General features: G+C 40.3%; 1 protein-coding gene across 1 annotated transcript; it reads right to left on the bottom strand.

Annotated features, from left to right (window-relative positions):
* Nucleotides 1-440: 440 nt before the first annotated feature.
* Nucleotides 441-17,802, bottom strand: NMI (N-myc and STAT interactor). The gene is made up of 8 exons (XM_004457114.5): nucleotides 17,697-17,802; nucleotides 12,222-12,308; nucleotides 11,333-11,428; nucleotides 9,688-9,850; nucleotides 5,800-5,906; nucleotides 5,530-5,716; nucleotides 2,358-2,464; nucleotides 441-844 (listed from the first exon to the last, which is right to left on the bottom strand). Exons 2-8 carry the CDS (start codon nucleotides 12,300-12,302, stop codon nucleotides 662-664), a joined length of 924 nt encoding a protein of 307 aa, XP_004457171.1. The 5' UTR covers nucleotides 12,303-12,308; nucleotides 17,697-17,802; the 3' UTR covers nucleotides 441-661.
* Nucleotides 17,803-27,838: the final 10,036 nt, after the last annotated feature.

Raw genomic sequence — 27,838 nt, 5'->3', positions numbered from 1 at the left:
TCTTTGCCTTTACCTCTTTTTTTATTTCAAGGTTTTCAATCCCTTAAACTGACTCTTTCCCTTAGGAGTGTAAAGGAAAGAAAATTTGGTCTTTACAAGTTCTCTTTGGCAAGGGGATGACTTTGAAAGGGGGGAGACTTATGGCAAGGTACTTTGCTCTGAGAAGTCTTTGGCGGTGTGAAGTGGAATGCTATGCGAAGTGGGAAATGATCCCTCTTGGGGTCCTCTCATCTTCAGTAAAGTCTACAGAAACCACAAAATGCTGAATGTTTCTTTCGGGAAGTGTTAAGTCAAGTCTGCTTATGGGTGGATGTGAGGCCAAAGCTAAACTGACCCACATGGCCACAAGAGAAAGAGCCAACATGGGCGGGGAACATCTGTGCCACTTAAGGTTGATTTTAGCAGATGTGGAGCCTATCCATATAATTTATGAATAAAACTGTTTTTAATACAATGCATTTATTGTGTATGTAAACATGCTTCTTTTGAAACAAAAAAGAATTTTAAAAAATACCACACAAATACATTTGATATCTAAAAATAAATGGACACCAAAGAATTAAAAGTTTTCATATTTTTAAGAAAAAGGATATCTATTTTTGTTAAACATTTACAGTGATTTGGGGTTCAGAAGCTATAATTTTCACATGATTCCAGCAGTCTATTCTTCAAAGTATGCTATTTGAGGTTGACTTAGAGAACATTTGACCACATCTACTTCCCCACCGCCATTCTTCACCCGTTGAAAGTGGATATTAACTAAATCCTCTACTGTTTCTTCATCCACCTGAAGGTTCTCCAACCCAGTCAGAAGCACAGTCCTATGAGATATTCCTGCAAATACCTAAAAAGGTGGGAGGAAGAGAAGATAAAAAGAAAAATTACTAGGAGCTTTGAATCACAAAACTTTCTATTTATTAACTCTGCTAAATATTTAGGACATGATCTTTTTTTTAATTTATTTATTTCTCTCCCCTTCCCCCCCCCCCCACCCTGGTTATCTGCTCTCTGTGTCTATTTGCTGCCTCTTCTTTGTCCGCTTCTGTTGTTGTGAGCGGCACAGGAATCTGTATTTTCTTTTTGTTATGTCATCTTGTTGTGTCAGCTCTCCATGTGTGTGGCACCATTCCTGGGCAGGCTGCACTTTCTTTCGCGCTGGGCAGCTCTCCTTACAGGGCACACTCCTTGCATGTGGGGCTCCCCTATGCGGGGGACACCCCTGTGTGGCAAGGCACTCCTTGCGCACATCAGCACTGTGCATGGGCCAGCTCCATACGGGTCAAGGAGGCCCGGGGTTTGAACCGTGGACCTCCCATGTGGTAGACAGATGCCCTAACCACTGGGCCAGGTCCACCACCTAGGACAGAGACAGAGGACCTCAGGAAGATTTCAAGCAGGAAACCATCCTCTTCCAATCCAAGTCTCATAAAGATAACTCTGGTGGCATTACAGAGAAGAGAAGAAAGGAAGGCACTGCTGCAGGAGGAAGGACCAGTTAGAAAGAATGTCAAAAGTGGAACTGATGGGAAGCGGATGTGGCTCAAGAGATTGGGCTTCCGCCTACCACATGGCAGGTACCGGGTTCGGTTCCACTGCCTCCTGGAACAGGTGAGCCAGCACAGCAGGGAGGCATGCTGAGCTGATGCAATAAGCTGACACAACAAAGCAGGGAGCAGAGGCAGCTCAGGTGATTGACCGACTTGCTTCCACATGGGAGGTCCCGGGTTCGGTTCCCCGTGCCTCCTAAAGAGAAGACGAGCACACAGCAAATGGACACAGAGAGCAGACAGTGATGACAAACAGCAGGGGGGGGGGGTAAAAATAAAACAAAATAAATCTCTAAAAGAAAAAAAAGCAGAAGTGAAAAGATTTAGTGACCAACATTTGGTGGGGAGGCAAAATAAGAGTTAAGTATGAGTTCCAGCTTTCAGATTGGACTAGGTAAATGGTGGTGCCATTTAAAGTGAGAAGGAACAGAAAAGGGGGACAGGTTTGAGGTAAAGATAATGAGTTCAGAGAAAATGAACAGGAAGAATTATTCCTAGTGCCAAAAGGCAGTAGACATATAAGAGAAATGTAGCCATGTCTCCATATGCAAAAATATATGTTGTGCCATTATATCAGTAATTTCAGATTTTAAAAAAATCACTTAATAAATAAGGTACAGGTTTGTGTAAAAATAGTCTTCAAAAAAGAAAAAAAACGCACTAAGCAGAAATAAAGTGAAGAAACTACAGTATTTTCATATCTGCCACTAATAAGATTCAAATAGTAACAGTCCCACAATTTTTTATTTATTTTGGACAGGGTGAAATTGGACAGTGAGTTCACAAAATGAAAGAAAAGGATGACTTTACCTGGAACTTTTCCAAGCGTGTTTCCATGAATGGAGAAACAATAACTCTATAGCAGTTTCGATTTGTATAAAGAGGATAATCTTTCTTTTTCAAAACCTGGTCAGCAACTGCAAGTAAATTCAAAGCAGATTTTCTTTTTTATATCATTAGTATTTTTAACCAAAGTTAAACTTCTTTTGAACAGAAAAACATTAAAAAAAAAACAACAACATTACTATCAGCATTAATTGAGTGACTTTTTTTTTAGGAGGTTATCAGGAATTGAATTCAGGACCTCATACCTGGGAAGCAGGCACTCAACCACTGAGCTACATCCGTTCCCCAGTGAAAGTTGGTTTTTGTTTGCTTTTAGGAGGCACTGGGGATCGGACCTGAGAACTTGTACATGGGAAGCAGGCACTCGACCACTTGAGCTACATTTGCCTCCCTGAGTAATTAATTTTTAAGAAATTCAACAGGCCACTTTAAAGACTTCACAGCACATAATTTTGACATATATAAGACCAAACAATAATTAGGTTAAAATAGCTCCTTTGGTCCTGAACTATCCACTGCAATCCATGCATCTCTCATGAACACAGAAGGTAGTGATATCCTCAGACATATCCTACGGAGCTACATAAACTACAATAACCACCTGTAGAAAGTAACCCATCTATCCTAAGACTGGAGTATTTTCTAATTTCTCATAAAGTATAAATGAAAAACCATGACTGGAATATAATGATGTAAAGAAATTATATATTAGTCATACTGTAACTAATACATCTGCAATAATGATGTTAATCAAGGGGGAGTTTGGATATCATCTAGAAAACTGAAGGTAAATAACAAATTCAGCAGTGATTTTCTAGAACAAAGAATAGCCTCGTTTACATTTTAGCTGAATATCCCTAGAGTAGAGAAAGATACTATTTCAATGTTGTGTAATGTTTTATGAACACAGTCCTTGAGACTATCCAACCACTTTTATTTTTGACTCTTTGCCAGCCCACCTTAAAATAGCAAGACGGGGCCAACAGTCCTGGCTCTGCTATTTATTAGCTATGTGCCTTTGAATATGTTGCTTGACTCCTTGAACCTTCAGTTTCCTGTCCTGCAAAATGTGCGCAGTAATAGCACCTTGCTCCTAGGCTGCTGTGACAAGTCAGGGACACACAGCTTGGGAAGCATCTGGCAGTGACACCCAAAGGGTCCAGCCTGCAGACTAGACAAAATCTACTCTAGGAGGCTGTCCCCAGATGGGATAACAGCATAGTTTCCTAAGATAGAATTCTCTCTCACTCTAGGGTTTTAAATTTTAAATTCTACTTTAATAAATAAGTCTCTAACAGATTTTTTTTAAATGTAAGAGACTAACATCAAACAGAGAAACTAAATATATGAATTTGTAAAATTAAAATCTGGGCCCTCAACTATGGAGGCTATCCATTTCTATGGTCTACATGAGGCCTTCCCATTTCACGGCTCCCCACAAGAAAGCCCGAAGCACCATCCAAAGGCCCAGATCAAAAACGCAGATTGATGTTTGTTTGTGTCCAGAGAAAGTTCTGGAAAGACATCTAACTAACCATAACTACGTAAGAGGAGAAAGAGAAGTTGGAGGAAACGACTCACTTTTTACTAAGTTTATACTCTTCTGTATTATGTCACTTTTCTTTTTAAAAGTATGCATTACTTGGTAAAGAAAAAATCTCATCAGTCATTTTTTAAAATTTTATAGTTGGATTCCTATTATAGGTGTAAATCCAAGAGAAACCCTAAGAATTATATTAACTGGACAAGAGGGTTTTATATTTTAACATAGTGGTTTCAGTGGTGGATGAAGATGGTAGTTAACAGTAAATATATAAGAATGTTCTTCTACAAAGTGTTAAGAATATGGTGATACATGGAAAAATGACAAATAGTGTAAGTTATGGACAACAGTATAGTGGAGTATTTGTGAGCAATGGCAAAGAAGATATTATGACAATTCTAAGGGATGACAATAAGGGAGTACATGGAGGTATGGGATTTTTCATTTTGGAGTAATGAAAACGTTCTAAAATTGACTGAGGTGATGACAGCACAACTCTGTAATGAAACTGAGAGCCAGTGAGTGTATACTTTGAATGGACTGTACAAAGCTTGAGATCCAGTGGTGGAAGATAGGCTATGGTCAAAAGAATAAATATGAAACCATTCTCTCAAAAACTATTAAAAATTATATAATACTAATACTAATTCAGGGTGTTAATAATCGGATGGGTTGGGGCTATATGGGTATATGGGCTATATTAGTAGTAATATTTTGATGATGTTCTTTCACAGTTTGTTAGAAATGTTTCACAACAATGCAAGGAGGTGGTGGTGGGGTGATGTGTGGGAGCCCTATATGATACGCATGTTTGTTTTTAAGTTCACAACTTTTACTATACACTTGTTTATGTATGTTCATGTATGAATGACATACTTCAATAAAATTCTATTTTTAAAGAAGAGTCACTTGACCTTATAAACAAAAAGCACCACAGAATCTTTTATGTTAATCATAAGATTGTAAACCTCCCTAAGACAATTTCGTAAAAGTCAATTTCTACCTAAAAAGGGAACAGATTACTAGTTGTTCTTTCTAGTCATCTCCACTGCCTTCCCTAGAATTGATTCCTTCAAGACACCCCTGTCAGTAATAAAAGGTGACAAAGAAAAGATGATTTTATGCATTTTTTAAGTTGCCTATTCCCTTGCAAATATTTACCTTTTATAAAACTGGATTTACAATGTTTCAGAATTTTTTACTCTGCCCACTATGTGATCTTGGATGATCTACTTATCTTCCTTTGGCATCAGTTTCCCTTATCAATAAAATGGGTATAACACCTATTTCCCTGAGTTGTGCTGAGGGTCAGAGGAGATAATGAAGATCAAATGCCTAACACTGTGCCTCACACATGATAAAAATTTAGTAAAATTTGTGTATTTGCTATCCGTAGTAATATGATTATTCTCAGTATAATTCATGGAAATCCTTTTTTAGGACTCTACCATTTCACAGGGTTTTAAAAAATCCCCAATGATTACTCTGCTTTATAAATTTCAAACCAAGGCAGTAGAACAGGGATTCTTTCAGAAATGGCAGAACCTAATGGAAGTGGTACAGTATTTGTTCACTTTCTAAACATATGAGCACCTCCAAGTCCCACAAATGTGATGACAGCGCTTCCGGCCTGCTTATCATACTCCACACTTTCCACCTCGCCGCCTCCATTTCGGGACTTAGAGAAGCTCAGTGCTAGCTTGTCTCTCATCTGGTCTTCAGGCAACTCATCAGGAATTTCAGTAACTCTGACCTTTATTTTAGAAACTTCTAGATGAACCTGGAAAATAATTTCGTATTGTGAAATACTGATGGTAAGTGTTCATGTTTAACTGAATTCTAAACTGCTTTAAGCAATGTTACCTGGAATCTGACTCCGGAATTTAATGGAACTGGTTTGGCCATAATCTCTACATCTTCATCCTCTATCTGCACATGATGTCTCCCCATTCTTATCACATTTTGGGCAACTGAAAATAATTTGGAAAGTATTAGTTTCCAATATTTTAAGGAACTTACATGCTTTTGATTTGAAGACAAATTATCAAACATATTTTTAATTTACTTTAAGGTTAAAGGATCTCATTTTAAAATTGTTCTTAGAATTTCCAGGTGTTAACAGTATTGACCCCAGACGAGGATATTCTAATGTCAAAATACATCAGCAAAAATCATAATGGAGAAGTTCTCATTAAGGGCTAGAGTCATCTCTTAAAAGGTAAGCCTGCTAATGCTTCAAAAATTCCTGTTATTTCAGTCCAGTCACATATTCTCCTTTTCACTGTTGAGAATATTACCCAAGAATTCTTCTAGGACATTAAAGCACAGACAGAAATTCGTCCACGGTGAATAATCTGGAAACACTTTCGTGGATCAGTGTCATTCTTACAGTTAACCCCAATTATGTTTAACTAATCATTTGCCACTCCTCTTTACTATATTACAAGCACCACAAATATATATATTCCACTTTTGTCTCTGTCTTCTCACATTAAAGAACACATAAGCTTGAATTATCAAGAGTGAGAATTTTGTTGGTTTTGGGGATATTCTTTTTTTGCCATATTTAATGAGGAATTCCACTTTTCCTAAAGTGCTCCTGAGCTCATTCTTTAAGAAGTTGATAGCTCTGATATATCTATCAAAAGCTATCAAGTCTAATTTATCCTTGCAAATGGATGAGGCTCAGTAATATATTTCATCCCAAAATCATTAGAACTGCAACTATACTTCAGTTTAAAATATATGTGTGTATGTTTCTTTTTAATTGTATGACATATGAGTTCATAATTTTCACTTGTTAATATTTGGGAGCTGCTTAATTTGTCATAAAGATAAAAGATGTTCATTCCCTGTCTTATAAACCCCACATGTGTTTATGGCAACTAAACAGCACACCACAGCTGGAGAAAGAAAGAAACAAGACTAGAAGGCAGGGCGTTATCATGTGGGAAGTCAGACTCACTGTACCACAATATGACTCTGTAACTTGGACTATGATTGTTTTGTTTTGTTTTTGCTAATAACAACAGAAAATATAAATGAAACAATATTCAGATGATGTTCTCTCCTTCCTTCTCCTCCCAAAACACGCAACATCTGGTGATCTGACACAGCTGAGAGTGAGAGACCTCTTTTGTTTCAAAACTTGTGATTCTGTCAAAAGCCAACCTTTTTTTTTTTCCTCTCCCCTTCTCCACCCCCCACCCCAGTTGTCTGTTCTCTATTTGCTGCATCTTGTTTCTTTCTCCGCTTCTGTTGTTCCCAGCGGCACGGGAATCTGTGTTTCTTTTTGTTGCATCATCTTGCTGCATCAGCTCTCTGTGTGTGTGGCACCATTCCTGGGCAGGCTGCACTTTCTTTCACACTGGGTGGCTCTCCTTATGAGGCACGCTCCTTGCGCGTGGGGCTCCCCTACACGGGGGACACCCTGTCCTGGCACTCCTTGTGTGCATCAGCACTGCACGTGGGCCAGCTCCACACGGGTCAAGGAGGCCCGGAGTTTGAACTGAGGACCTCCCATGTGGTAGACGGATGCCCTAACCACTGGGCCAAGTCCTCTGCCGCCAAAAAGCCAAATCTTGCTTAATTGTGTTTAAAATCTAAAGTTGTTCCAGGAGTAGGAGACTTTATAGCCATGCCAAGTGTGGAACAAGTGATGCAGCTGATGAAGAAAATCCTATTCCCGGCATTCCCAGGTAAGTCCTTTGCAGAATCCCCACCTCAACACATGCTCATTTACGTCATTCAGCTATATCCGCATCACTGCTGCCCATGACCAGCATGCTGGCGGCCTCCTGAGCACCATCAGCTGTGGGGGTTCACCTGGAGTTTAACAAAAGCACTCTGGAGATGCATGCTTTTGCACGTACAGACGGACCTGCTGGACATCTTTTTAATATTTATTTTCAGGCCATGGAGTGGACCAAGGGTCAGGAGATCTTAGTTTGCCAGGGCTGTTATAATGAATTACCACAAACTTGTAGCTTCAACAGGAATTTACTGCCCAGTTTGTAGGCTAGGAGTCCAGGATAAAGGCGGAGGCAGGCCACGCCTCCTCTGAGGTCTGCAGAGTTCTGGTGGTAGCTTGCTGGTGATCAGTCTCTGCTTCTGTCTCGTGGTGACCTGTCTCCTCCTTTGGCTTGTACTTCCATATCCAAACTTCCTTGCTCTAGTCAATGCTGGATTAAGGCCCACCCTGCTTAAATTTGGCCTCACCTAAATAGGCTCTTTGGAGATCCCATTTACAAATGAGTTCACACCCGCAGGACTGAGGGTTAGGGTTTTGTGGGGGGCATGATTCAATCTACCACCAGAAAATGGATTAGAATCACAGATTCCCAGAATCCGAGCCCTGGAAGGGCTGATGAAGGCCACCTGGTCCTATCTCATGCCCTGACAAACACAGGAATGAAGGCCCAGAAGAATGCTGCTGGTTCAGAAGGAAGTGCACGAACGCTCAGGGTTTGGCTCTCAGCTCTTATTATTAACTGTGCAGAACTTGAACAAGTTACTTATCTTCTTCTTCTTTTTTTTTTAAAGATTTATTTCTTTATTTCTCCCCCCACTCCTTGCTGTTTGCACTTGCTGTCTGATCTCTCTGTCTCTTCGTTGTGTGCTCTCTGTCTGGTCATCTACCTTTTAGGAGGCACCAGGAATCAAACCCAGGGTGTCCCATGTGCGAGTGAGGTGGCCAATCGCTTGAGCCATATCTACTCTCGGCTTGTTTGCCTCTCATTGTGTTTCCTCGTTGTGTTTCGTGGTTACATCATCTTGTTGTATCATCTTGTTGTGTCGGCATGCTGTCATGTCTTCTTTAGGAGGCACCAGGGACCAAACCTGGGACCTCCTATGTGGTAGGTGGGCGTCCAACTGCTCGAGCCACATCTGCTTCCCTACTTATCTTCTTTAAGCTTCTGTTTCCTCACCTGGAAAATTCCTAACATATACTAATAATAACAGCTAACATTTATTAAGTGTTTATTATGTGTCAGACACTGTGCTAAATATTTCATAAACATTTTCTCATTTCATACTCAAAGCGGCCCTATGAGTTACTACCACATTATCTATTGTAAAAATCTAAGATTTAGAGTGTGGTTAAAGAACTCACCCCTTATCACACTTCCAGGAAGGGGCATACCTGGCACCCAAAGCCAGATCTTTCAGTTCTGAACAGGGTGCTACCCCATGATGGATTTAGCAATCTTCAGGTCCCATCCCAACCCTCTGACTCTGAGGCTCTTTCCATTTACTGGTCACGTGTGCTTACGGAAATCACTTAAACATCCTGAGAATCTGTTTGCTTGGCTATAAAATGCAAATAACAACAATCCTATCCTATTGCTTTCATAGAGTCCTGTGAGCCCAAAATTAGATAATATCTGTGAAAACTGAGAACTGCCTAGAGCTCTACTATCCTCGGACATCATTACTACTACTATTATTATTTGGAGGAAGTGTGTGGTGTAGAAAGAGGCTGGCATTTCACATTCTAACACCTGGATTAGAGTCCTAGAGTCAACGTTTTCTGAATGAGTGATCATGATCAGGTCACTTACCATGTCCGAATCAGTTTTCTCATCTGCAAAATGGGAATAATCATACCTGCCTCAGGGTGTCACTATCAGGAGGAAATTAAATTACATATGTAAAGGTGGTAAAGCAATAGCCAAATATCTATGAAAACACTTTGAAAGTCCAAGGGCTTTCTAAATGTAACATGGTCATATTTTTAAACATTAGTCATACCTTCTTCTTTCTCAAAGGTGATAAGTGCTTGCCCTTTTTGTAGTTGATAAGGAATTTGAGAGCCCACTTGAAATGAACAGGAGATATTTAAAAACTGGCTGTCGTTCTCAGGATGTTCTACAGAAGTGAATTTCATCTTTGTTTCAGGAATATCCTTTTTAATCTAATTCAAACAGAAATGTTTGATTAAAATCAAGACAAGAACTAACTTAAAGCCTTCCAATGACAGTGTGATTTGATCATCCAATAATTCATTCTCCAATAATTTAGAGCCCCATAGAATACCAAGTGTGGTCTTATTTAATATTGTTAAACAATTGCTTCCTCCCAGGTAAGACCACTCAATAATGTCATCAAATGCTGATCCTTTCATATTATTTCAAAGATGAAATTATGCATATTTAACTATCTCACCTTTTCCAGCTAATGTTAAAACTGGTCAATATTGTATGGGATTTGATTATAAAGCCTGCATCATTCACGTAGGTAAGTACCTTCTAAATAATTGTGCCAATAAAAGGCTATTTCACAAGCAAGTCACAAATAGCATGTTTAATCTCACTGCGAAAAGGTTTGAAATCTAGAGTCAGGTATATACTAAGGCTATTTTGATAGTAAACCCAGATCATTTAATCCAAAAAGGAGGACTCCTGAATTATATGACTGAAAATCTATCATATTTGAATTCCCCTTTTCCCAATACCTATCACTTTTTTTTTCAATTGTGGTAGCATATATATATCACATAAAAATTACCATTTTAACCATTTTTAAGTAAATAATTCAATGGCATTAGTTATCTATACAGTATTGTGCTACCATCACCACCTTCCATTACTGAAACTTTTTTTTTTAAAAGATTTATTTATTTATTTAATTCCCCTCCTCCCCCCGGTTGTCTGTTCTCTGTGTCTATTTGCTGCGTCTTGTTTCTTTTGTCTGCTTCTGTTGTCGTCAGCGGCACTTGAAGTGTAGGCGGCGCCATTCCTGGGCAGGCTGCACTTTCTTTCACGCTGGCGGCTCTCCTTACAGGGTGCACTCCTTGCGTGTGGGGCTCCCCTACGCGGGGGACACCCCTGCGTGGCAGGGCACTCCTTGCGCACATCAGCACTGCGCATGGGCCTGCTCCACACAGGTCAAGGAGGCCCGGGGTTTGAACCGCGGACCTCCCATGTGGTAGACGGACGCCCTAACCACTGGGCCAAGTCCATTTCCCTGAAACTTTTTCATCACCAAAAACCAGCACCCAGATTAAGAAACAAAACATGATCAATACCCCAGAAGTCTTTGTGTTCCTTCTACTTTCTACCAGCCTCCTAGAGGAACCATTATCCTAGCTTCTAACATCATGCTTTTGCACTTTATTTAAAGCGTATGGTTTACCCCCTTTTATGTCTGTCTTTTTGTCTCAACACTGTGTTCTGAGATTCATCTGTGTTGTTGCATGTTGTTGCAGTTTGTGTGTTCTCACTGTTATATAGTATTATATTGTGGATGGACATCTGGGTTTTCAGTTTGGGACTATTGCTAATAGTGTTGCCATGAATAAAACCATATTTTAAAGTGAATTTTGTATAATTAAATTGCTTTTTTTGAAGAATGGTGCCCATTAAAAATGTGATACGCAAAATAATTAAAGTAGTACCTGGAAGTCTATGGAAGCCTCTTGCAACTTGGCTTCAAGCTCTTGGATCTCCTCCTTTAGCTGCATATTTTCCTTTGCAACTTTATTGATAAAACTCTAAAAAATATCAAATGGTACCAAAATATGAAACCATCTCTGAATTAATTTTTCTAAATAGAATAAAGGAGCAAAGTTTTTCTTGCCTTACATCTCAAGTAAGACAAAGGAAGGCAGTAGCCAGTCTCAAAGAATAAATATGATTGTGTGAATAACAGATTTGTTGAAAGTTTTATATATCACCTATCAATTCTCACAACACAGCCAAGTATTACTATCCCCATTATATGAACAAGGAAACCGCCACCTCTCACACTCGACCAAAATCACAGAAATTTTAATAGTAGAGCAAGGACTGGAACCCAGATCTTTTGATTCTTAGTTCAATGCTCTGTCAACTCCTTTCCTAGCTATTTGTGACTATGATATAATTGCAAAATATGTTATTTTGAGGCAGGTTTTTTTAAAAATTAGCCATGATTTCCACAGAACCTAGAACACAGCTACCTTCACATGCCAGACATGCAGCCACGTTAAGCTACCTGGGCCTCTAATCCCTCTTGGGTACTGACCAGATAACTGCTAACTAAGCTCTTAACCTCTAGGTGCAAATCATAGAAATGAGAGGGTGTAAAAGAAGTTAATGGTATAAGCCTAGTAAGAGAAAGAAGAAAAGATATGATTTTCCTTGTGAGGCCTGATTAAAATAATATAAGTGAAAGAGTTTTGAAAAGTCTAATATCCTCCCAAATTCAAGGTAGTGCTAGACAAAGACACATATAAACATAGCTTACTGAAAAAACTACTAGATATAAGTTACTTTTCAACAATATCCCATAATTTTCATTTTTACCTCCTTTTCTTCATCTTTTGTAAGTTCATCTAGCCAAAGTGGCTTAAAAACTTGTGTTTGGTAGTCTTTATCAGCCTCCATGATTCCCTAAATATTATAAAAATAAATAATATTAAAATTGTATACGTACATATACCCAAGAAGAAAAAATAACAGTGTTTGCCCTTTTACAGAAGAAACATCTCTTCTTTGCTACTTATTTTTTCTCATCATGAAAGTCTTTACTATCGTGTGGCTTATATCAGAACAGTATATACTTTAAATAACTTTCACACCCATAAATATGTAACAGTCTCTCAAAAGCCTTTACTTTTCAACACGATAATATACAGAAAATAGTTACGAATGTTCCTTTGTAGTTTATATCCCAATCATATGATGTTCCATTTGAAAAGATGACCACTTTTTGTGTTCTAGCCTTTTTCAAAGGTTTTGGTTTAATTCTTTACTTCTCCCTATTGTACTTAGAACCACGACTCCCCGAATGTAGACAGAATCAAAAGACCTCCAAAACACCCTCTACACAGGGGTTCTTAACCAGGAGTTTTAGTACACATATCCCCACTGGGTCCATAAATTGGATGGGGAAAAAATTCTATTATTGTTCACCAGTATTCTTTAATTAAAGCTTAGCGTGCTCTTTAATTACAGATGGAGGCAACAAACCACGTATTTGTAGCACCTGTGACATAATCAACACTAGAAAGCACAGATATTTTCATAAAATATTATAATTGCTATGGATATGCTGAAATACTGTTCGTGCTTAACCCCACTCCAAAATTATGGTAGTTATTAAATGCAATACTCGGTCTTGTGATATATTGTAATAATACTAGTTATATTTAAGAAATGCTTTTTTAATATTCTGATAACCATATTTCAGTATAATTGGTTTGCTTTGTAATTCTAAGTATTTTAATTTACACATGAAAAAGACTGTTTTGAGAAAGACCCATTTGCTTCACCAGACTGGCAAAGGAGTCTATGGCACGAAAAAGATTAAGAACCCCTATCTGGCGGCAGACTTGGCCCAGGGGTTAGGGCGTCTGTCTACCACATGGGAGGTCCATGCTTCAAACCCCAGGCCTCCTTGACCCGTGTGGAGCAGGCCGATGAGCAGTGCTGATGCGCACAAGGAGTGCCGTGTCACGCAGGGGTATCCCCCGCGTAGGGAAGCCCCACGCACAAGGAGTGTGCCCCGTATGGAAAGCCACCCAGCACGAAAAAAAGCGCAGCCTGCCCAGGAATGGTGCCGCACACACGGAGAGCTGACACAAGATGACGCAGCAAAAAGAAACACAGATTCCTGTGCCGCTGACAACAACAGAAGTGGACAAAGATGACGCAGCAAATAGACAGAGAGAACAGACAACCAGGGTGGGTGGGGAAGGGGAAATAAATAAATAAATAAATCTTAAAAAAAAAAAAAATAGAATCCCTATCTGCATATGAATTTACTGAAATCGAGAACTCCCAGGCCAAAACTGGAACAAGGGATATCATGGGTGTTTTTGTGTTTTCAGAAGCACATCAATAACTAGTTTGGTAGAGTGGATATGGCTTAAGCAGTTGAAGCCTGCTTCCTACATGGGAGTTCCTGGGTTCCGTTTCCAGTGGTGCCTAAAAACAAAAAAGCAAACAAATAAAAAAACCAACTCATGGCAGCTGATGTGGCTCAGTGGTTGAGCACCCACTTCCCAGCCCCTGCTACAAAAAAAAAAATTCTTAATGCTTTTGTAAGAGAAACAGGAAAGATATTTATTCCTCTTTAAGAATAAAACAAAACAAAACAAAAAAAGAATAAAACAGACCAGCAATGGAAGAAGATGTGGTTCAAGTAGTTGGGTGCCCATCTACTACATGGGAGGTCCTAGGTTCAGTTCCTAGTGCCGCCTAAAGAACATGAACAAGATAGTGAGCTGACGTGATAGGCTGGTGCGATGGGCTGACACAAGATGATGCAATGTGGACACATCGCAGTAAACACAGTAAGAGATGCAACAAGCGGGAGCAGGCGTGGCTCAAGCCATTGGGCACCTCCCTCCCACATGGGAGGTCCTGGGTTCGGTTCCTAGTGCCTCTTAAAAAGAAGATGAGCACACACAACGAACAGACATAGGGAGCAGAGAGCAAACACAAACAAGGAGGGGGAGAGGAGAAATAAATAAAAATAAACAGATCTTAAAAAAAAAAATAGACCAGCAAAACGTCTTAGTTTACCCAATGTGAACATAAGCAGTGTCAAAAAAGAGGGTGTCACAAAGCACCCAAATCTTGGTTTCTAACACCATTCTCAATACAAGGCACCAATGCAGTCTAAGAGCAACAGTTCATTCTAGGTCTGAAAGAGGAAATATATAAGATGATCCTGGAGCATTTTATAGTGCCAGAAAATGTAAGTGCTAAAAAAAACAAAGAAACAAGCGAAAGGGATATGTCAAAGGGGCAACCAAATTGCCAAAGCTACATATCAGGAATTGATCAAATAAGGAAATATATGAAGGATAACAGGAGCCAGGTTTTTCACTGTCATTATGGAAAGAAAGAACACTAGATTGAAGCCTGTGGATTGGAGCTGGAGATATCTGTATGATCTCATGGTTGGTTTGGTGCAGGAGATTGCACCCAGGATCTTGTACATGGGAAGCAGGCACTCAACCTGAGCTACACCCGTTCCTGGTTTTTAATAAACAAAACGATATAAAGAGCTAAACACAGATGTAAATGTGTATTAGTACATATACATATACATACATTTCCTAGCTCTGTCTGTGAGGGCCTGAGAGCTGAGACAATAGCAACGAGCACACCTGGCACCCAGATCTTGGTTTCTAATCCCATTCTCCACTAAAAGGAACCAGGGCTCTTTGCAGAAAGGGCTGATTCCAGAACTGGGACAGGAAAAGTATAAGATGAGCCCAGGACATTTTGTGGTACCAGAAAGTAAGCAAGTGCTCAAAAGTCAAAGAATCCAGCAAGGAAAGGTACTGGCCAAATCTGAGAACACAGTAAGCACAAAAACAAATCATGTTAGGAACAATTAAATCCAGAGTAAAATAGAAAACTCTGAGTCCATTCCAATATATGTATAAATAAATACATTTTGGTGGGGAAAGGAATATTTAGTTTCAAATACTTCCCCACAAAATACTTATTACTTTCAAAGGGGCAAAGAATAGCGCCAAAGTAAATAAGCCTGACAGTCACCACCATAATGAAATAATCAAAGTGAATAATGGGATACGTAGCATCTGATAGGATGCACTGAAAAGAACACAGCATGACTCTGAATGATACTTCTGCCAAGGACGTACAATCTGAATCTAAGCATGAGGAAATATCGAACTCAAATTCAGACACATTCTGCTAAATAACCAACCTGTTCTCTTCAAAAGCGTCAAGTTCACAAAAACCAAGAAAGAATCGTTCTAGTCACTTTAGGAGACTAAAGTGACGTGACTAAATGCCATGCATAATTATGAAATGGATCCTTTTGCTACAAAGGATATTATTGGGAAATCTGGTGAATTTGAATGGGATCTGAGATGGTAGTACTGTATCAATATTAATTTCCTGATTTTGATGACTATATTGTGATAATGTAGGAGAATGTCTTATTTATAGGAGATATATACTCAAGCGTTCCAGAGTGGATGGGTCATCAGGCTGGAAAACTAATTCTCAAATAATTCAGGAAAAAGAAAAGTTGTTTGTTCTGGGCTTGCAAGTCTTCTCTGAGCTTGAGATGTCGCAAAATTTTAAGATTATCTCAGTAGCTCCTCATCACGTCAACAACTGCAGAAGCTTTATACTGGCACTCATCCAAAGTCTCACACAACCTAACTCTAACTTACTTTTCAGTTTTATTTGGACAACTCCAGTTCCCTGACCACACTGAACACTTGAACACGCTTAACAGTTCCCTCTGCCCCTTAATATGTCATATCCTTCCTCCCCTCCCAACATTAATCTCCTCTTGATAAAAATCTATCATTTTTCAAGGTCGATCCCATTCACCCAAGTTCTTAAAAGTTCTGATTCCCTCAAAAGACATGACTTCTCCCTCCTTTTCTCTTTTAGGGTGCTTTAATTGTGTACCTGTGCCATTTCCCATGACTAGACGGTAAAGACCTTGAAGGCAGGTACCCTATCACATCTTGCATCTGTCCAGAGCAACTAGCACAGTGCACACCCAAGCTGACACCACTCGATCCATATTTACAGAGTTGTGATATCTTGTGTTCTGCTCAGGACATCCTAGACATATGAAGTTTTCTTATTACATTTCCAGAAGGCAGGAACTGCAGTATTATTTTGCTGCTTTTTTTATGATGATGATAATGTCAATATTCTTCAGATCTTGTAATAAAGGCTCTTGATCTATTTAACTTTTATAAATGGCCCACTGCATAGTATCCCCAGAATTTCTTGCAGCAAATGTAAAATCTGGGCACTTCCCTTCTTTGCGTGGGTGGATACCTGTACAGTAAGATTTTTCCTTTTATAAAATCATGTGGTAGGAAGAATATTGGCCCCCTCCAAGATGTCCATGTCCTAATCCCCAGAAACCTGTGAATATGTTAGGTTACACAGTAAAGGGAAATTAAATTTGCCAGATGAAATTAAGGTTGCTATAAACTGACCTTAAAATAGGGAGACTATCCTGGATTGCCCCGCTGGCCCAAAGTAATCACAATGGTTCTTAAAAGTAAAAGAGGGCAGAAGAGAGGGTCAGCATGAGAGGTGACCACAGAAGAATGGGCAGAGATGCAACCTGGTTGCCTTGGATAATGGTAGAAGCCGGCCACGAGCCAAGGAGGGCAGCAGCCTCCAGAAGCTGGAAAAGGCAAGAAAATTCTGCCCCCAGGGCCTCCGGAAGAAGGGAGCCCTACACACACTGTGAATTTAGCCCAGTGAGACTCCTAGTGAACTTCTAATTGATAGAACTGTAAAGTAATAAACATGTTGTAAGCCACTAAAAGTTTGCGGTGATCTGTTATGGTAGCAAATAAAAAACCAATACAAATCACCACTACCCATTAACCACATATTTCCCTAGAATACTGATATCACTGTGGTAATCTTTCTATTTTTATGTAATTAAGGAATCCATTTTCCTAAGGACTATTTCAAGAGATACTACAAGACTAGTGAGGAAACATATTTTAAGTTTCGTTTTCCGTACTGAAGCAAAGCAACTGAGGGGTAAGGGTCAGAGGCCAGGACTGCTCAAAGAAGGAAATGTGGGCCCGGGGCAGGTGTACCCCTTGGGCGCCTCTGTCGCCGTAGCGACCCGGGCTGCTGCGGGGTCTGGCCGCGCTCCACCGGGTGCTCTCGGCCGAGCGCTCCCCCCGCGCCGACGCGGCGCGGCGAAACCCGCCTCCTGCCCCACCCAGGGCCTGTTCAGCTCGGGTCTCCTAGCAGCTGGGATGGCGGCCGTAGGGCAGTCAGGGAGCTGGAGCCCCTACTCACCCGCCTCGGCCCGGAGAGCGCAGCCACCCGGGCCCGCCGCGTCCCGGCCCCAGCGCGCAGCCCTTCCTGGAAATCACGTGGGCGGCGCGGGGCGGGGCGGGCGCCAGCCGTCCCCGCCGAGGTGGCGGGAACTCCCGAGGGGGCTGGGCGGGGCGACCCCTGGTCTCCCGCTGCCGGCGCTGTCGAGCTCTCAGGTGCGGTGCGCGAGTAGGTGTCATGCAGGTTAACTGCTTGGTTCCTAAAAAAAAAAAAAAAGGCGGGGGTGGGGGGCTGCACGAATGGTGGCGTCCTTTAAAGCCCACCACGGCTGGGAACACCAAAGCTGCTGTTGCCTGTGATTTTAAGTTGTGTCATCTAACAGCGATAAATAGGTATAACCACTTTCACTTTTGATTTCGAAAACTTCGTTTATATTCTAAGGGTTTATCCCCAAAATATTCCTGAAGTTTCCATCGGTACTAATTTTAGGATTTATTTTAAAAACCATTCTTTGTTGTGTGTATATTACAGGAGAGTATTGTTAGAAAAGTGAATAGAAACCAAATAAAGTCAATGGAAAGTACATAAAGCGGAATTTCCGGGAGTGCCTTAAGAATTGTAATTCTCATGGTGATGTCTTGGTCTTTATAACCTTAATCTACAAATGTTTACAGCCTGCACGGAGGATCGACTTCTCTGTGTGTCTTTTGCAACATCCCCTGGGCCACGAAGTTGGCAAAGCTGCAGAGTGCACTTGGTTTCCTATGACCCATGTCCCTTGAAAGTTTTCCTAGAATCTTTTGTTTTGTTGTGACCCTTGTAAACAAATACTTCACTAGGTGTGAACGTTTCCTTAGAAAATAAAAACATCTGGCTTATTTCAAGAACTGCAATGTTTCTTAATCCTACACAAGGACTCACCCCACAGCTGTACTTGCTCATAAGTGGGGATGGGGTAGGGGAGAAGGATATATCAAAATGATTTTAAAGGTACAAGTCCATAGCATTATATAGTAGTATAAAATCTAAAACAACAAATGAACAAGTAAAATTCCTTTAGGGTGTGAAAGTTGATGGGACCAGCTTCCAAACTGTTCTTTTCTTAAAGTGGCATTTCTAAGTGCATGGGGGTGGGGAGAGGTGGTTTAAGAGTAGTGGGTGAGTTGTAAAGAGTTCTTTGTGCTCCTGGACCCAGGAGTGCATCTGTTGCCGCTTGAAAAATAGAATCACTTTTGTTCTACCTTGAAATTTTAGAACAGGTTTACTTAGTTCAACCTCAGTTCTTTTACTTTATGCCTTGTTTGTTTGTTTGTTTTTAATGAGAAGATACTAAGCAACAGAAACATGGCCTGCAGAGGAAGGTCTTCCAGTCCAGTAGGCTAATATTGACTCAGATTCTGTTAGGTAGAAATTGAACAAATGGCAAAGTATACAAATAGTGGGGAGGCCTTTTTGGACACCTACATTCTAAAGCTGAGCCATCTGCTAAAACCTGAATTCAGTTCAGCTTCAAATCAGCTACTGTGCAAAGTGTTGGAATCTAAAGATAAATATTCAGCTTCTAGACATATTATTAATAATAGTAGTTGCTAACATCCACAAAGAACTACTGGGCATTTTATAAACCTTTTTCTTTGGCCAACAGCTGAATGAGATGTAGGACTTATCCCCATTTTATAGATAAGATAAGCAAGGCTTAACGAGCTGTCCCCAAAACAAGCAGTTAATATGTGGCAATATTGATATCATACCCCAAACTGTTCTACAGTTCATGGGGAAGAAGGAGTTCTGTGGTCAAATAGGATTGGGAAATACTGAATACTAGATTTGCTTTTGAAATTTCACAATGCACATCAGCATATTCAGAGTTTTGAGAAATATTGCAGAGGAAAATTAAAGTATACATTAAAAAGTTAAACTTGTTTAATGTAACATTTAAAAAATAAAGACAAAAAAAGACTCAGGAAAAAATAATAAAAATGCATATTTCTATTTAAAAAAAAAAGTTAAACTTGGGAGCTGATGTGGCTCAAGTGGTTGAGTGCCCACCTCCCAAATGGGAGGTCCCAGATTGAATTCCCAGTGCCTCCTGAATAAACAAACAAAAAAAACCAGTAACAAATGAGAAAATCAATTCAGGGAAGCCCATGTGGCTCAGTGGTTGAGTGCTGGTTTCCCACATATGAGGTCCCAGGTTTAATCTCTGGCCCCTGGTGCTTCAAAAAAAAAAAAAGTTAAACTTTGTTCAACTCAGGATTTATCAAACTAGTTTGACCACTAAACTGTTTTTCTCGGAATAGCTATTAAACTCTTTAGGAGATTCTAGTGGGGCAACTTGAGAAATGCTTTACTAAATCACACCATCTCCTAATATAAAAGTTATAAAAGTGCCCATCATGCACTCAATTAATATATCAAATATAATGTTGCACATGAGACGCAGCATTCTGTGCCTTGGGCATCTCATGTAAAACTCCTCGGCAGGCAAGCAGATATGGCTTAAGCAAGTGAGCTCCCACTTACCACATTGGAGTTCCCGGGATAGGAGCCTCCTAAAGAAGGCGAACAAGACAGTGAGCTGATGTGATGGGCTGGCACTGTGAGCTGACGCAACGAGATGACACAACAAAAGACACATGAAGGAAAACATAATGAGAGACAACAAAGCAGGGAGAGGTGGCTCAAGCGATTAGGTGCCTCCCTCCCACATAGGAGGTCCTGGGTTTGGTTCCCAGTGCCTCCTAAAAAAAAGAAGATGAGCACACAATGAACAGACACAGTAAGTACAAACAACAAGGGGAGTGGGGAATAAATAAATGAAATGAATCTTAAAAAAAAGAAACTATACAGCAATGATAAGAGACATGTCTTATGTTACACAATTGTCTCTCCCTCTAGATGGTAATGAATTTCCAGAAAGTTTCCATACACACACACATACACAAACAACAGTAAGTGATATATCCAATGCAATGTGTGCTATGAAGAGGTGAGACACCAGGAGTAGCAGAACACAAAGGAAAGAGTATCCTTTCTACTTGAAGAGGCCAGGATTTCCTTCACAGAAGAGCTAAAGATGGAATTGGCTCTGACATGGAGTAGGGTGGACTGAGACAAAAGATAGGAGGAAAATCCCAGAGACATGACATAATTTGAGAGGCACCAGAAGTTTAATGGGCATGAAAACCAGGAGAAAAATACCAGCTATCTACTATAATATGTTCTATCTTCAAAGTTAGTACTTGCTATATATTATAATCACCTGTGTCAGAATTTCCAACCTGTGGCCTGCCCTACAGAATTTGGACACACCGGCCCCCATGGTCACATGAGTCAAATGCCCTGCAGTATGGATAGCCTGTCAGTTCTGTTTTTCTGGAGAACCCTCAGTAATACAGACTCACCTTGTTTAATTTTTCCTGAGCTGCTACTTCATCATCTAGCCATAATGATCAGTCATAAAATTCTGTTGTTAAAGTATTTAGAGAATGGAGCTTTGACAGTGTTGTAAAGGGGAAACAGTAAGTGTATTACTTATGAACTAGAAATTCAAAACCAAACATCGCTCCTTCATATCCAAGGCTTATAGGGTACCATGTAGAAAACTGCAATATTATATGTACTTTTTAATGTTTTTTTTCTTCCTTTTCCCCCGCTCTGCTGTTTTTGCTGTCTGTGTCTATTTATTGTGTGACTTTCTATATCTATTTCTCTTCTCTTCTCGTCTTTCTCCTCTAGGATTCACCAGGATTCCATCCTGGGGCCCTCTGATGTGGAGAGAGGTTCCCTGTCAATTGTGCTACCCCAGCTCCTAGTCTCTGCTGTGTTTCACCTTGACTCTCCCCTTTGTGTCTCTTTTGTTGCATCATCATCTCGCCACATGACTCACTTGCATGGGCAATGGCTCATGGCGCAGGCACTCAGCTCGCTGTGCAGGCACTGACTCGCCGCACAGGCACTGGCTCACCACGCAGGCACTCGGCTCACCACACAGGCACTCATGCGGGCACTCAGCTCGCCGTGCAGGCATTGGCTCGCCATGCAGGCACACTTTCTCGTCTTCTTTTTCACCAGGAGGCCCCAGGGATTGAACCCACTTCCTCCCTTATGGTAGGCAGAGACCCTATCACTTGAGCTACATCCGCTTCCCTGCAATATTATAATAAGGGAATTATTTTAAGACAATCTGGGCATACTGCTGTTTTCGTGTTTTACTTGTCTAATTGCAAAATGACAACTCCTTTTGATTTAAGTCTCAGGATGAACTGATGGTGGGATAAGCTTAGTTGTCTGGCTAAAACTTAAAGCAGGAAAAAAGGCTATAAGATCCTTGAAATTCTTAAGCAGAAAAAAGCTATAAGATCCTTGAAATTCTTGGAGACTTAAAAAGAATGCAGCAGCAGTCTTGGAATGCTGGAAAAATCTAAATATGAAATTCTGAGTACATTATGACTAAAAATCCCAAATGAGAAAGAAGAGAGCAAGGTATCCAAATAAATTAATGCAGCTCCTCGGGGACCACAGATTTTAAGAAAACATACATAAAAACACTAATAGCTAAAGAAATAGAAGATGTTTGTTTTGCTTGACTATCTTTGTTTTTTTTGTTTGGAGGATCTATAAGTTTGGTTTTGCCTGAGGGCCTGCATAAGAAGTTCCTGAAATCGCCAAGCAGCAAGTTTGGGGTTGGTGTTTGAATAAGTTGTTTCTGTTTATTTCCCTGACTCAAAAAGTACTCTACAAGATGTGCCAAATTATTGCAAAAAGGAAGTACACTAAATCTGGTCAGGATATTAAAAACATAACAAAAAGAGTGCAATGTTTTGTTCAAAGTTAAATTTGTTTTCTGACACCTACTTAAATGTAGGAACGTAATTTCCACTATGATATATTTTAATGCAAATATGATTGTATATGATTTCTTTTGGCTTCTCTCAAAATGTGTGCCACAATTTCAAGAAAGGGAAAATGTGTTTATGGGCAAGAGGGTTCCTGTAGCCCTGTGCTTCTTAAACATTAACATACATATGAATTGGCTGGGCATCCTGATAAAATGCAGATTAGAATTCTGCATTTCTAATGTTTCCAGGTGATGCCCATTGTGCTGTACTACACCTTGGACTACACTTCGAGTAGCAAGGCTGTAGACCAATAGATTCACTGAAAGAGCAAAGAATAACCGGGTCATTCCAAGGGAAGTGTTCTAAGTGCTGCCTGGCTCTGTCCTGGTTCAGACAGGGAGCACAGGGCCCTCTTCCTGTCGCCAGCCTGGTTGGTGGATCTGCGGATGGAAGGCAAGGCTTCTCCATGTGTCCATAGTGCTTTTTTCCTGAGGAAAGAGCAAGAGCAGCTATTCCTGCCTTCTGGGCCATCTCCTGCAGGGAGCAATGGCTCTTGTCTGCAGCCAGGCTTCCATTTCAGCTACTCTGTAATGGAAAGGAAGGAATAAAACATGAGGGTGAATGGGTCAAAATGACTGCAGGAAAGTGGAAAGAGGAAGTACGGGAAAGCCAGAAAAGAACAGAACTAGTGTATCTGGGAACATTGAAAGGAATATTCTTTTCTCTTTCATTAATTATTCATGTCAATTTATTTGAAATAGTTTGCCCTAGTGTACAATGTAACAAGACAGAATGATCTCACATGCAGGGCTTATTTTAATAACATCTGCATGGGGCAGTTTGATGATGAAGGGTACATAAAACCAGAGTTAATTCATCCCTCTCAGTGCTTAAACTCCACCAGATAAGTTATAAATAAAAACAAGCTTCATTCCCAATAAAAATAAAACCAAAAAGTGACCTTCAGATGTTCTTGCTTGGTCACTTAAGGAATTGGAATGGAAGCATGATTCCTGTTGGGAGGTTGACATCAGGTGTTTTTCAACCATTTGAAGAATAAGAGCTCTAACTCAGGACTCTGGTCCCAATATGCAAAGCAAAGTTTTCTCAGGTGGCTGAACAACAGATGGTAGGTTGGCTTATTATGGTATGTGTACCATGTTAAAATCCTCAGGACAACCAGGAGTGAGAGTTTGCTTTGATCCTTACTGTATCTGTAAACTTAAGCATGTGTAATGGGTCTTATATAATAGGTAATAGTTAATATAAAAATGGTAGTTCTGATCATATTTCCCTTTAGTTTTCTGAGGCTCAATTTCTTGGTTTCCTCAAATGTAAAATGAAGATAATATTTCTCTAAAAATTATAGGGTGTTTTGTAAGAATGAAATGAGTTAATTGTACATAAAAATGCCTTTTGAACAGGAAATGAAAGTAAAACAATAATATTGCTAATATTAATGTTGTCTTCAGGTTTTAAGTTCCAATTAGAAGAGTTGATTTCAGGGGTGATGGCAGTATAGGAGAAAATAACTAATTGAGCAAAAAAGTGGAGAAGCTGGATGATACCCCCAAAGCAACTGCATAAAACCACATGGGATGTGCACTGTGGGATGCCCCCGATATTCCCTGGAATCGGGCAAGGATAGTTGCTTGTCTAGAATGGGACAGAAGATTTAAGAACAAGTAAGTCAAATAACAAGTCTAAGAGCATACTGTCTCTCAATTATTTTTTTCATACTATTTTATGAACTGTACATAAGAGGGACTGTACATCACAGGTAGTTTTTAAGTAGCAATTTCATGATCTAGTCTCCATCCAACTATGCAATAGTACCCCAAGCATCAATGCTAACTTCCCCCAGTCTTCACAGAGCCCCCTTCTGAACTGATTTGTATTCCTCCTAGAATTTCAAATACAAATAACATTCTGGAATGGGACCATCTTTAACTGGGTGAACTAATTAATAAGTACCACAAACCAAACTATGAAGAATATGGTTCATGTCTAACTAGGAGGAAATAGGGACATATGAAAATGGAAAAACAACTTTGCCTTAGACAGGATTTTTTTTTTCATTAGGAAAAGCCATCTTGATACATAAACTAAAGTGTAGACATGAGGTATGAAATAATAGTGAGATCATGGTCACCAAAACTCTGTGTGGGATCAATTCCCACTGAGTTACACTCCATGACTCAAAGACATGGGACTTCCATCAACTCCCTGAGGTAGTTAGCATGTCTCCTTGTAATAAACTTCTTTCTGGAAGGAAAAAGACAACTTCTTTAGAAGGGCGGCTCCCCACCATGGTACAGACGTGAACATCTAGAAAAATTATACTTTCTCATATTTCATACTTACTTGTATCATTTCTTGGAAAAACAGAAGAAAATCTTTTATATACTATTAATCTTTGGATTGGCTTATGTTGTGTGAAACTTCTTGGAGCACACTACTACAACAAGCACATTAGATATGGATAGAGAAACCCAGAAGAAAATTATATGGAAAAATAATTCAATAGATATTAATTAAAATTAGAGCCAAGCTATGCTTTTCTGGTCATAAATTAGTGTGGTATGACTGAGGACACAAAAAAGTCATTGTGTCCCAAGATATCTTTGGAGAAATTACATCAGTTCTGTGGATGCTTGTAGGAGAGAGGGTGAGCAATTGAGGAGGTTGTGATTCAGTGCAACCATATTTTTCATCTGCTTTGATGACCATGATAACATATGAAAGTATCTCAAAGTGCCATGCCCTGTGCCACAAGTGGATAGATCCTTACTGAAAACACTGTGACTGTAAGATGAAACTTGGGGGCACTTACACAGTACAGAGAAATGGAATTAGCAGAAGCATCTTCCCCAATCCTATTCTGCAGCTAATTTACAGTGGGCCCCCAAAAGGAGCTGCTGGAAGCAGGGTATTGGGGTAGGGGAAGAGCGGCAAATGGCAGGGAGGATGGAGGAAGCAAAGCGCCAACTGTCCCTCTTCTGTTTCTTGATTTCTTGTAACTCTATGTGTGAGTGAAAAGCCCAACTTCTCTCCAAGAGTCTATCTTTGTTACTGGGCATAGAGTCTAAACAAATAAAGCTCACAGTTCTGGCATTTATGTCCACTTTTTCCACCAAAAGAACACCTGGTCATCATGAAAAAAATGACCACCTTACTGACTAAAGTGATATATTCCACACAGGAATGATCTGTGGATATTTGTTGAACCTGTTTATGGCCTTGACCTCATTCTTTTCCTACTTATACCTGTGGTCCTAGTACTAAGAGGCCCTGCTCCCTGGAAGAACAGTAGCTATGTCTGGGAATATAAAACACCACGAAGAATTCTAGGCTGTGTAATAATATCTGGAAATGTTGGAAAATTTTCAAGCAGTACAATGTTAACTTTTCTAGGCCCAAGAAACAGAATGAGGACTTAACAAAACTATTGGGAAAGCAGATGTGGCTCAAGCTATTGGACTTCCATCTACTGCATGGGAGGTCCTGAGTTCACTTCCTAGTGCTCCCTGGAGAAAGTGAGCTGGCCTGGCAGGCAGGTAAGGAGAGCTGATGCAACAAGGTGACACAACAAAAGAGACACAAAAAAGAAAGACGAGAGACACAACAAGCCAGGGAGTTGAGGTGGCTCAGGTGATTGAGTGCCTCTCTTCCACATAGAAGATCCCAGGTTTGTTTCCCAGTGCCTCCTAAAGAGAAGATGAGTAGGCACAGAGAACACACAGCAAGTGAACACAGAAAGCAGACAGCAAACTCAAACAAAAGTGGGTAGGGTAGAGATAAATTTTTAAAAATTAATCTTTAAAAAAATTAACAAAAAAAACCCTATTGGTTACAGGTTAACATCAAAGTTTAGTGAGTCCTACTTACATGTGAGAGTTTGCATAGCATTGTCAAGAAACATAAATAAAATTACTGTCTTTTGAAGCGTTACTGTTTTCAAATTCTTGGGAAAAAAGATGACAGATTTGTGTATCTGACATTGACATTGAACTTCCCCTCATTTTGTGAGATGTGAGGTGAAGTTATTTTATACAGGATTTCAAGAAAGGGGAGTTTCAGAACATTGAGAGAACTTGATCACTGTTCTGGATAAAAGTTAAAGAAAAGAGCAGAAAAGGGGGAACAGGAAGAAGGAAGAGGAAGAGGAGGAAGGGAGAGAAAAGACTGAGTAAGGCACTGTATTTTTTAGCCTAAGGGGTGCTGATGCAAAATACCAGAAGTTGGTTGGTTTTTATCAAGGGTATTTATTTGGGGTAGGAGTTTACAGATACCAGGCCATAAAGCATAAGTTACTTCCCTCACCAAAGTCTATTTGGAGCAGGATGGCTGCCAACATCTGTGAGGGTTCAGGCTTCCTGGGTTCCTATGTTCCTGGGACTTGCTTCTCTCTGGCTTCAAGGTTCCTTTCTTCCTAGGGCTTGCTTCTTCCTGGGTTCAGCATTCCTCTCTTCCTGGGCCAGGCTTCTCTTTCCTCTGTGGGCCAACTTCCCAGGGCTCTACCTTAAGGCTTCAGCATCAAACTCCAACATCAAAACTCCAACATCAGAAATCCTCGCATCAAAAGCTCCAACACTGTCCTTTGCTCTGCCTTTTATCTGTGAGCCTCCACTCACTAAGGGGTGGGAACTGGGTGGGGACTCCACACCCTGATGATAACTCAATCATGCCCAGATACAGATCAGATTACAAACATAATCCACTATTTCTTTTTGGAATTCATCAATTATATCAAACTGCTGTAGGCACCCTTCTTTTTTCGCAAATGTGCTTCCAGGACAAGTTTCCCCCAATACATGCTTTCATACTGAGTTTTGGATTCAAGATAACAAAATGCAACCTGCTTACCATCTGCCTCCAAATTGAATTTCCCAGAACTCCCTTACATTAATCACGTCCATCCTGTCACTCAAATACATGCTACAAATTACCAAAATTCCCTACAAATTCCAGCCTCCTGTCTTCATTCACAGAAACTCACAGTGGGAGAATTCAGAGCTCATCTGTTCCAGCTGTGTGCCAGATGTCTGAATCTTCACTACACATTTTTTCCTCATTTGGGCTGAAATCTTAACCTAGTTGCACTATCATTCATTCTTCCTAGTGAAGCCCATAGAATAATTTTACACAAAATTGCTCTCAGGAGAAAGTCAGAAAGGAAGTTATCAAACTCTAGTTTACGCTGCCCGCCTTCCCAGCTGCCCGTGCGGCTGGGGCCTGCCCAGTGTGGGCGCCGCAGGCCCTGCCCTGGGAGAGGCCACGTGGGAGCAGGTGACCTGGTGCCCAGCAGCCCAGCGGGCAACA

Source organism: Dasypus novemcinctus, chromosome 7 (assembly GCF_030445035.2).
Source record: "Dasypus novemcinctus isolate mDasNov1 chromosome 7, mDasNov1.1.hap2, whole genome shotgun sequence".
NCBI classification, from domain to species: Eukaryota; Metazoa; Chordata; class Mammalia; order Cingulata; family Dasypodidae; genus Dasypus; species Dasypus novemcinctus.
The sequence above is the reverse complement of the archived record's forward strand: the minus strand, read 5'-3'. Positions and strand labels throughout refer to the sequence as shown.